The sequence below is a fragment of the Varanus komodoensis genome, unplaced genomic scaffold (assembly GCF_004798865.1).
Source record: "Varanus komodoensis strain SLA01 unplaced genomic scaffold, ASM479886v1 scaffold2, whole genome shotgun sequence".
Taxonomy (NCBI): domain Eukaryota; kingdom Metazoa; phylum Chordata; class Lepidosauria; order Squamata; family Varanidae; genus Varanus; species Varanus komodoensis.
The window spans coordinates 332,844-343,764 of NW_025335568.1; the positions used below are offsets into that span (position 1 = coordinate 332,844).

The 10,921-nt window shown below is 68.0% G+C and overlaps 1 protein-coding gene across 1 annotated transcript; it reads left to right on the forward strand.

The window, feature by feature from the left end:
* The first annotated feature begins 700 nt into the window (after positions 1 to 700).
* Positions 701 to 5,171, forward strand: LBX2 (ladybird homeobox 2). Its single transcript, XM_044429222.1, has 2 exons — positions 701 to 1,007; positions 4,714 to 5,171. Exons 1-2 carry the CDS (start codon positions 701 to 703, stop codon positions 5,169 to 5,171), a joined length of 765 nt encoding a protein of 254 aa, XP_044285157.1.
* The last annotated feature ends 5,750 nt before the right edge of the window (positions 5,172 to 10,921 follow it).

Below are 10,921 nucleotides of genomic sequence, written 5' to 3' on the forward strand. Positions count from 1 at the left end.
ACGCTCAAGGTCGCCTCGGCTGCGCAGCGCCGCCAGAGAGCCGGAGGTCGTGGGCCATCGGGCAGCGCAGGCCTCGAGCGAGCCGCTAGCGCCAGCCGGGGTCCTGCAGCCAGGGTCGGGCCGCCCGGCGGCGAGCGCAGGGAGCCCGGCCGGCCTGCCAGGAGAGGGAGAGCCGCTGGGCGGCGGCGCCTTCTGCGGCGGGCCTGAGCAGCGGGGACCCCCCTTCGCTCTCCCGCCCGCGCGCTCCCTCCCTCCCTCCCTCCCTGGCCCCCCCGGCTCTGAAACTTTGCTAACACTTCCGCGCTGGCTCCTCCTCCTCGGGTGCCCATTTGATGGCCCTGCCTGTGCGCCTTTAAGGCTGGAGCGCCCGGGCAGGCTTGGCTGGGTCTGAATGCGCTCGCCGGGGTCGGAGGCGAAGGAGACCCCACGTCCGCGAGCCACGCCGGGCGAGGCCGAGTGTGGGGAGAGCGCGGGCGCCCCTGGGCCCGGTCCCGTGGCCAGCAGGACGGGGCGGGAGGGGAGCGCTCGGAGCCGCCTGGCGCTCGGAGGTTCCCGCGGGGGCTTCGCAGCAGCAGCAGCAGCAGCAGCAGCAGCAGCATGACCCCGCGGGGGTGCTGAGCCTGCGTCCCTACCGCGGGCGCTCGGGGCAAGCTGGGGGGGCTTGCCTCCCCTCCCCTCCCCTCCTCCCCTCCTCCCGGCAATGACCTCCGCGAAGGAAGGGAAGGTGGCGCCCCCGCTCCCACAGCCGGGCGCAGAAGAAAGGCGCCGCAGCCCGCTGGACCAGCTGCCGCCGCCCGCCAACTCCAACAAGCCGCTGACGCCGTTCAGCATCGAGGACATCCTGAGCAAGCCCTCCGGGCGCAAGCTCCCGGCCTCGGCCCGCCTGCTGGACAAGGTAGCCGGCGCGAGCGGCGTCCCCGCCCCGGCCTCGCCGCTCTGCGCCCTGGAGGAGCTGGCCACCAAGACCTTCAAAGGGCTGGAGGTGAACGTGCTCCAGGCGGCCGAAGGTAAGCGCGGCAGGGAGCGGAACGGTGAAGGGCTCGGGCGGCTCCGGAGCTCGGGCTTCGGCGGGCGGTCTCGGCCCTGCTGCCTCGGCGCCTCTGCTCCCCAGCCCGGGTTCTGGGGGCTAAGGCCAGCAGACAGCCCGGAGGGCTGCTTCCCGGCCTCGATACTTCTCGCGCTCCCTCATCGCGAGGCGGCCTGGGAGAAGTGCTTGGAAGGCTGACCCGGGGGGCTCCGGGTGGAGACCCCGCGAAGTAGGCAGAGCAGGTGGTGGGACGGGAGCCGGCGGAGTGACCGGGTCCTCCTCCGGCGAGGCTGGGCGTGCAGTCGAAGAGCGAAGGCCAAAGGTGGGCTGCATCTCCTGTCGCTTCCCTCCTTGCAAGCTGCGTTTTCGGGACGCCGAGACGCGAAATCTCTTTTGGCCGATTGAAGGCGGGGAGTTAAAATTCCTGCTTTGCCCCCGCCGCATTTTCGCTATACTCTTCCCCAGTTTTGCAGTCACTTTCCTTGCATCTTCCCTTACAAACAACCAGGAAAACAAATGCGCAAGCAGACCGCCCTCAGAGCTCCGGCTGGGGAGCCAGAGGGAAATCGAATGCGACTAAGAAAAGGTGGCCCCGGGATTCGCCCCCCTTTAAGGGGTCTTTTCCCCCCAAATGCGACCACTGCTTCCTCCCTTTGTTTTGTAATTATTTAAAATATGTTATTACTTTTATTTTGCCTGGGAGGATCCCCGAAAAATGCCGAGGCCCGCCAGGTCCGTCTGCTGGCCACGACCTGGGTTTGACGGCCTGTCCCACTGGGCCGCCCCGCTTCTCTCGAGGCGCCGAGCGGACGGAGAATGGCAGGCCAGGTCCCGTCGGCGGCGCACGCCCGCTCAGCCGCCCGCTCGCCGGTCCACCCGCCGCGGCTCGGGAGGCGGCGGCAAACGGCTTGCCCTCCTTTGTCTCGCGAAAACGAGGCGTCCTGCTCCCTCCGCTCCCGCGGGCAAGCACGGATCGCACCAGCGCGAAGGAGACGGAATCGTTTCGGGCTGGCCCTGAAATCTGCCGCCGCGGCTGGATCCGTTCGCGCGGGATCAGGCCCGGGCTCCGAGCGCGGGTTCAGGGCGCCCTCCCGCTTCCGCAGGGCGAGCCCGCCGCACGCAGCGCTGCCACCCGCCCTCCGGTTGTGCTCGGCCCGAAGAAACGGTTTTGTAAGCACGCAGCCCTGAAATGGCTCCAGGAGCGCGGAACCGCGGCGCTCAACGGGCCGCGTGTTTCTGGGAGAGCGGCCCGGGCGTGCCTGGCCGGGAAGCGGCCTGAACGGCGAACCCCGAGCGGTCGCCCGCCAGGCCCGAAGGTCCGGCCTGGCCCCGCCGCGGGAAGCTGCCAGCCCGGCTTGCAAGCGCGTCGAAGCCCTTCCGGGAGCCACGAATGTAAAAGGGGAGCCCGAAGCACTCCGCACAGGCCGGCAAACGATCAACCGGCCAAACGGTCCCGCGGGAAGGAAAGGCTGCGGCCCAGGGACGTTCCGTTTTGGCTCCTCAAATGCCCCACAAAGCGCCGTGAGGAAGGGGAGCCCCAGGCCTCACTTTGAGAACACAGCGCGATGGTTAACGCTGCTACTAATATCAAATCTCGTTTGCCCGTCTGTGTTAGGCGGACCTTCCACGCCTGCCGTTCAGCTTACATTGTTCGCAGTTCTCCAGATCATCATTTCCGCTTGAACAAATCAGGGGCAAATTTTTCATCCTAAGCCGAACCCTCCCCCAAATGCAGGCATTTTTGAAAGGTTTGAATTCGGGATGTTCTCCCAAAAAGGCGAGAGCGGCTTCTTGCTCGGCGCCCCGCGAAACCAATCCTGCGCACAACGCCGGTGATTCCGAAGAGGGACCGTCCTTCCACCTGCGTGCCCTGCGCCCGGCAGGCAGCGGAGGCCGGCGCACCTTCCGCGCGGCGCGTGTGGAGGGAGCCGCATTTCGTGCGAACTGCCCCTATATGAGCCCGGAAAAGAAGGAAAGACCTTTCGGATACAGTCTGCACTATTTTTATAATAAAAACGTTGCTCTTTTTATTAGGCGCTTTGTACAGGTTAAATGGCTTTTTCCTAACCAAAATGCAAAAACATATCCTAGACTATTTATTTTTAAAGGCCCCGTTTTCTGCCCTTCTGGGCAGCATTCCTGGTCGGCAGAAATGGAGGGGGAGCCGCTGGACGGGCTCAGCCGGGCTTCAGACGAGCGGAGCGGGCAGCTCAGCGCCAGTTGCAAAAGGGCGCTGAGAGGAAGGCCGGCCGTGGTGGGTGCAGAGCGAGCGGCGGTCCGCTTGGAAGAGCCAAGTCAGGACTCGGAGGCCTGGCCGTGAGGATTCGAGGCCCAGCACGGTTTGGGCTGACCCCAAACGAGCCGACCCGCACGGAGGCGGCTATAGGAAGCCGTTAACAAAACTGAAAGTAAGCTGGTTTCCGTCCCGTTTGCTTTCCGGCGCAATTGCTGTTAACGCCGCATACGCTCGTCCCCAGGAATCACTCGGCGCTTCAGGGCGAGCTCGCATCCCCTCGGTTCGGGCGTGCCCTTGGCCAGGAAAGGGCGGAGGGCTTTTCTCGGCAGGACGAAGCGGGATCGCCGCCGCCGCGACGGGCTGCCCGCCCCGCAAGCCTTCCCGGGACGTCTCTGACTCTCTTTGCGGGAGCCGCCATTGTTCGCCGTGGGGAGGACGGCAGACAAGCCGGATGCGCGCCCCTTGCCCTCGCTTCGGTGTGACCGGGCGAGGAGAGAAGGCCTGCAGAGACGCGGCGACGGCAAACGGAGGATCCGGCGCGCCTGCACCCCTCGCGCAGCGCCGCCTTGCAGAACGGAAGCCGAAGGAGCCCGTCGTGCCCCGGCCTCGATCGGGAGTTTCGCTCCGGGCCTGCTCGGGACGGGCGTTCTCTTGCTCTGGCCACTCGGCGGGCGGAGGCGGCGCGGCCTGCGCTTCCGCGGGAGAGCAGTCCGGCGCGCCCCGCGCCCTCGCCCGCCCTCGCCGAAGGCTTCCCCTTCGGGCCCGGACCCGGCGGCGCTGGCCGGCTCCGCGCGGGCTCCGGGGCGGGCACGCTGGGCCTCCCTTCTGCCCGCCTCCGCAGGTGCCAGCATCGGCGCCTGGCTCGGCCGGGCCCGCGGGGAGCGAGGACACCGGCCCTCATCCGGGTTCTGGTCAGGGCCGAGAGCGAACTGCGGCCGAGGAGCGCAGCCGCCCGCGTTTGAGGCTCCCTCCTCGTTCTCCTCCTCGCCGGGCCGCTGCCCCTCGGAAGAGCCGCGGGAGAAGCACCTAGCCCGCGGCCAGCACCGTCGCGCAGGGGCATCGGCCCGGCGCCCGCTGTGAACGGCCCGTTCGGCCCTGGCGGCCAGCGGGCCTCGCGCCACGTGTGCGGGCCGGCCCGGCCTGGCCTGGGCCTTCCGGATCCCGGGGCCGCGACGTGAGCGGGCCAGGCGGGCGCCAGTGCCCGGGCACGGGCTCGCGCAGGGGTCCGGCCGCCACTGACCGCGATTCCGGCCTCCTGACGTGCCGGCTGGGCGCTGCCCTGCTCCGGCAGGCCGTGGCGGGTGAGGGGAGGCGCCGCCGCCAGCTCCCTCGGGCCAAAGCGCGAGGAGGCCAGTGGGCTCAGGAAGGTGCCGGGCGGGGTCGGGCAGGCGGGAGAGCGGAACGCGCGCCTCTTCAGCGCCGCGCCACTGACCTCCGTCTCCCCCTGCAGGCCGGGACCCGCTGGGCGCCTTCGGGCCCCGCCAGCCCTCGAAGAAGCGTCGCAAGTCCCGCACGGCTTTCACCAACCACCAGATCTACGAGCTGGAGAAGCGCTTCCTCTACCAGAAGTACCTGTCGCCCGCCGACCGAGACCACATCGCGGCGCAGCTGGGCCTGAGCAACGCTCAGGTCATCACCTGGTTCCAGAACCGCCGCGCCAAGCTGAAGCGCGACCTGGAGGAGATGAAGGCCGACGTGGAGTCCCTCAAGAAGCTGCCCCCCGCGGCGCTGGAGAAGCTGGCCAGTATGCCCGAGCTGGAGCCCGAGCCGCAGCCGCAGCCCGCCCGGGCGCGAGCGGGCAGCCTGCCCCGCGCCTCCCCGCCCTCCTCGCCGGGAGCCTCGCTCCGCGCCACGGACGCTTTCTCCGACGGCGAGGACGACGACGAGGAGATAGACGTGGGGGACTGAGGGCCGGAGCGAGGCCCGCCCCTGCCGCTCCCTCCGAGCCAAGCCGTGGAGCGCGCAGCCCGGGCACCCAGCTCCAGGCGACTTGAGAGGAGCTCTCGCCCAGCAGCCCCTGCCCGAGAGCGCAGCGGTCTCCGCGGGGGCAGGGAGACACCGCGGCCGCCCTCCGGATGGCCCTCTGACGCCCGACCCCCCACCCCGATACCCCGCAGGCCCCGTCCCGTCCCGCGCCGTTGCAATCACGCATGCCCCCCCCCGCCCTTCCCGGCCCCATTGCTCTTTGCTGAGCTCCCCCTCCTTCCACCGAGCCCACCCCACTTTCCTCCCTCCGTCCGTCGATGGGGGAGGAAATTTAGTGCAATTTTAAACTAATTATTATTGTTATTATTGTCGTTGTTATTATTATTATTTCCTGTGGCTGTTTTGTTCCTGTGGTCTCGGCTGTTCAGTCTTCGCGTGTTTGTGTTTTGGCCTCTCCTCGTGCGCGGGGGGCCCGCCAGCGCCGGGGCCGGGAGCTGCTGCCGGCCGGGCCCTGCTGCACCGGGCTGGCTCGTTGTTGGTCGCAGAGCTGGCGCGGGGACGCCCGCCGCTCCTCGGCCGCACTCGCAAATTCGCACATTCCGAAGCGGAGCGCGGCCGCCGGGCGTGGGCGGCGCGCAGGATGGACGCTCGGCGCCCGGGATCGCCCGCCTCCGCTCCCCCTGCTTCTGCTCGGCCGGCAGCTCGCGGCTCCCGTCCCGCCACCTCGGTGAGAGCCGAGGCTGGTTTCTTCCCGGTGGAGGAGGGCGCTGCTCCCCCAGGTCCCTCCCCCGCCTCCCCCCAGAACAAGCGTCCCCTCCCTTTCCCGTGTAAATATTTTGAATAAAAGGACATACCTGGTGCTGCTGCTCACTTCCTGGTTACCCAAAAAGGGGGCAGGGGAGGGGGCGCAGCTGGAGACACAATACTGCCGGGGGACGGTGGGGCGCGACGGAGAAAGGAGGACGACGTGTGCACTGGACGCCACTGGGGAGGTTGGACCCTTTCCCTGCCCCCCCCCCCCCCCGAAGGAACCTCCGTGGAGAAGACCCCGCCCCCAGCAACCCATCTCGCGCCTCGTGCTGGGGGCGGAAGGGGAGCGGACCTTCTGCTTGGGCCGCAGGGGGCTGTCGGCCGGAGGCGGGGGTCAGCGCGCCAGCCTGGTGCTGCCCGGATCCCCAGGCCCAGCGCCAGGGCAGCCAGCGGCGGCGAGGGGTGGGCGACACTGCGTGTCGCTCGCGTCGCTGAGTACCTTCCCTGGGAAAGCTAGCCCAAGTTCGCTGCGACCAGGACTTGAGACATGCGGGTCACCGTGAGGGAGGGGATGGGACGGGCGAGATCGGGCGCCACCTGGCTGCAGCAAAGAAGGGGCCCCCTCTGCCCACATGCAGAGTGCATTCTGCTCCACAGCAGCTTCCACCGGCTTGAGCCCTCCGCTCTCGCACCGCTCAGTTCGAGGCCTCCCCGCGGGGAGAGCGAGGGGCTCCCCGGCGCTCAAACCAACAGCTGCAGCCGCGGGGCGGGGGGGGGGGCGGTCTCCCTCCGCGCCGCCGCAGCCCCTCTCCACGCCGTGTCTGCGCCCCGAACGATTCAATTAGGCCTCGGGAGCCGGCCCCGCCATCTGGTTTGTGCATTGCGCTGCCGCGAGTGATTGATTGGGTTGGGGTCCCGGCCCTGGAGAGCGGCGGCGAGCAGAGCAGAGCAAAGCAAAGCAAAGCAAAGCAATTGATTAGCTGGGGAGGGTCCTACGAACCCCGCCCAGCCCCGGCCATTTGTAATGGGGCGCACTTCGGGGCGAGGGGGGAGGGGAGGGGAGGGGGCAGAGGAGTTCGCCGCGCCGCGGAATGCCTTCCCGAGCCGGACTTCCACAGCGCCCAGGTGCGCGGCCGGAGGCGCGCGAGGCGATCCGGGGGGCAGCTCGGCTAGGCGCGGAGATGCGCCGAGGCCTTGCGCGAGGAAAGGGGTGGCGCGCCCACTCCCTGCTCTCCCGGCGCCCAGCAAATCCTGCCCGCATCCCCCCCCCCCAACCGGCTTCGTTGAGATGGCCGCTCCCTGGCCCTGCTTCTCCCCGCGGCGTCTCAGCACCGTCGTCCCCGCCCCCCGGTTCCCGCTGGAGCGAAGACCAGAGAACGCCTCCCTCCCCGCCCTCCCCGCTCGGCCGCGGAAGGGTCGCACTTCGCCGGCGATGCCGGGAATGAGGGCGCGAGCGGCGGCGCTCGGCCCGGGGAAGGCTCGCCCGCCTCGCTCCCCTCGGCTGGGGCCTGCCCCTGCAGGCGGTGGGCGAGCGGCCTGCGGCCCGGGAGGGGCCTCGCAGCCCGGGCCGTCCCCCGGAGCCCGCTCGTCGAGTCGAGAGGCTTTCAGCGGCCGGGCCTTGGAGGCGCGCGCGAAGCGGCGCCCTGCCCACGCGCTCCCCGCAGAGCACCCGGTTCGCCGACGGGCGCTCCCCGCTCCATGCTCGCTCGCCCTCGGGCTGACCCCCCGAGCGCGGGCTCAGAGGCCGCCGGGCTCCGCTCGGGTCTTTCGCCAGGTGTGCCTGAGAATGCTGTGGCTGCGGAAAGGCACTCTGCACATGCTCCAAAGCACAGGACATGCTCCGGGGTGCGCCCTCGCAGGTAGGGAGACGGGGTCGCCTCTTCACCCGCCCGAGCCCAGAGCAGGCAGACAGCCGCCGCCCCTCTTCCTCTCGCCGTCATTCGCAGCGGCGCGGCGCGGCGGGCCCAGGGAAGCTGCCACGAGCGAGCGGGGCCTGCGTCGGCCTTCGGGGCGCGGAGCTGCGGAGGTCCGCGCGCCCAGCTCTGGCGCACGTGGGACGCTGGCGGGGCGAGCTCGACTGCAGCCTGCCCGGCCCGTCCAGGGGAGCGAGCCCGAGGCGATCCGCAGCGCCGCCCGAGCCGACTTCGCCGTCCTGCTCCGTGGGTGGGGAAGGGACCGCCGCGCCGCCTCCGGCTTCAGGGCGGGGGACCCGGGCACGCTGGGGCCGCCCGGAGCGCTCGGCGGAGCAGCAGCGGGGGCGCGGGGAGGGGAAGGGAGGCGCCGCAGGGACAGAGCCGCTGCCCGCCGCGCTCGGAGGTCTCAGCCCACCGGAGCCGTTCTCAGGGCTGCAGGGCCGCCGGCGGCCCTGAATGCCCGGCGCTCGGCCCGGGACTGGCAGGAGCCGGGGGCGGCGGGGGAGGGCGCACCGCCGCCGCTCTCAGCCCGCCTCCCGTGCTGGCCGGCCGCCCCGTCGCAGGACGGCCGGATCGTGGGCGCACTCCCCCCCGCCCCGCGGGGAACGACGACACCCTCCCCGGGGAGGGCCGGGAGCAGTGCGCTGCGGGCAGGGCGGCCCCCAGGCCCCAGCCCTCCCCGGGCAGGCCCCTGGGCACCAAGGGCGCCGCGGCTGGGAGAGGCAGGGAGCTCGGGACGCTGTGGAAGGCCAGGCCGCGCCGGGAAGGGGGGCGGGGGCGGTTTCAGCGGACGGCTCCCTCTCGTCTTTGTTCCGCAACAGCAAAGACATCAGCGGAATTGACACGTACCCCTGAAAGTGCCTTTGAGCCTCCCTGCGGGGAATAGCTTTTAATTTGACAGTTATGAGATGCTCTCCGGAGCACGCAGGCGCAGCAGCCTCCCCCCCCCCGCCCCCGCCCCCGCCAGCCGCCGGGGCCATCGCCAGACAGACTCACTCGGGGCGGACAATGCCGTCAGCTCGCAGGGCGGCGAGGAAGCTGCCCGGCCAGGCTGGGGGCGGCCTGCGTGCTCGCTCGGTCTGCAGCGGGGCGTCCAGCCGCCTGCCTGGTGCTGCGCGGGCGCTCAGCCCCGGCCATCCTTCCGCACCCGGAGGCTTCTGCCTGGCCTTGTGAGGGCAAGGAGCAGCCCCGCTCCAGGGAGCCTCCTGCTCACCGGCCAGCCCGTGCCAGTGCGGCACAGGTTGACCTGCAGCCACTTGGCGTTTGGCCCCAGGCTGGCGAGTTTCATCTCGTCGTCTGCCCAGCACCCCTGGCACCTGCCCTGCAGGAGAGCCTTTTCAGACGCACCTCTTTCGGCCCTCCTCACGGTCAGTACCAGGCTGGGGCAGGAGCCTCGCATCGTGGGCTGTGGCGAAAAATACCATGCGGCAGATACCGCGACTGAGTGAGGCAGGGGGAGCGCCTGACTTGCCCTGCCGCAGTGCAGCACTCGAGAAGGGGGGCTCCTCTCCGGTGCTTTGACCCCCCCCCGCTTCTCCCAGGCAGTTTTGCTGCTGTTGCACCCCACCAATCTGTCTCTGACACGGGGTGACCCCGTGAAGAGGGGCCCTCCAAACCACCCTCCGCTTGACAGTCCAGCTCAGCTCTAGCACACCTGAGCCTGTGGCTTCCTTGACGGAATGGAATTGATTCATTGCAGAGCTGGTCTTCCTCCTCCTTGGTTTCTCTAAGGCAGCTTGCCTTTTTGTGGTAGGACACACGACAGCTTCAGTTTCCTCATATTTTCTTCCAGGGGCCCGATTTGACTGAGGGCCCTTTGCTCATCCGCGAGTCCAGGGCCCTCGTAAGGCCCTCCCCCAGCTCTCCTCCACCTTCCAGCACCTCCATCTTCTTGTTGACGTTCTCCACTGTCCAGGTGTCACACCCACACACTCAATTGGGAGCACAACAGTGAGGACGATCCTGGCCCAGGGCCCACGCACTCGAAGATCTTTCCTTGTTCCTTCCTTGCGGCCCTTCCAAGTTGCAGTCCTTGAATCTCTTGGCTGCAGTGTCACTTTGAATTGAGAGTTGTGAACCAAAGGTATGTAGAATCTTTCAAAAGTTCAGTTTCTTCATTGCTGACATTACACTAGTGTAATTCTTCTATAATCATCCCTTCGGTTTTTTTAACATTCAGCTGCAGTCCTGCTTTTCCACGTTCTTGTTTCACCGCTTTCTGCAAGCAGCATGGGGGCCGCTGGCGTGTTTTAGCATAGTGCTGTGTCTCCAGCAACATTCGCTCCTTCCTCTGATCCTAATCCAACTTTCCTTATGATGCGTTCTGCATTCCGATTGAGCAGATGGGTAAAATACCCCCTTATCTGATGCCTTTTCCTATAGGAAACCATTCTGCTTTTTCATATACTGTCCTAATCATGATTTACAGGATTAAAATGTGTGCAAAATATACAGCAAAACCCCCCAAAATGCATCACATTCCAAACATGCATGATAGCAAGCCTATGGAAAAGCTGATCCTCACTCCACCCAAAGCCCTTTCTTACCGAGGTGCCTAAAAGTGAACTCAGAGCGGCACCTGCAACCCCACCGTGTGCGGAAGCTCATTCCGCGGGAGCCACGCTTCCTGTTGCACTTCCGATCGGGAGGAGCTGGAAGAACGATGCCCAGGGGCAGACACGCTCGCTGTCCCACGTTGTGAGGGGCTTCCACGGAGGGAGGGGCGCCCTGAACAAGGCCCAGTAGCCACAGCCAGCCGTGGCCCCTGGGGCAGAACAGGGCTGAGTCGTCCCGCAGCAGCTGCACCATCGGGACCACCTGCAAGGCCGGCCCAGGTAACGCTCATTGCCATCACTGGGCCTGGACGCCCTCCAGCGCGGGGCACTGGAGTGGAATGTGCAGCGGCCCGGCTGGTGCAGGATCACTCCCTGGCTGCCGGTTTGTTCCGAGGCACAAAGAAGCCGGTTTTGCCTTCAGAGAGCCACCATGTCTGGGTCCGCAGAGCCTTACACCGCAGTCTCGCACAGGTCGACCCCAAAGACGATCCCGGTGCGCTCCATCGGCTTCCGC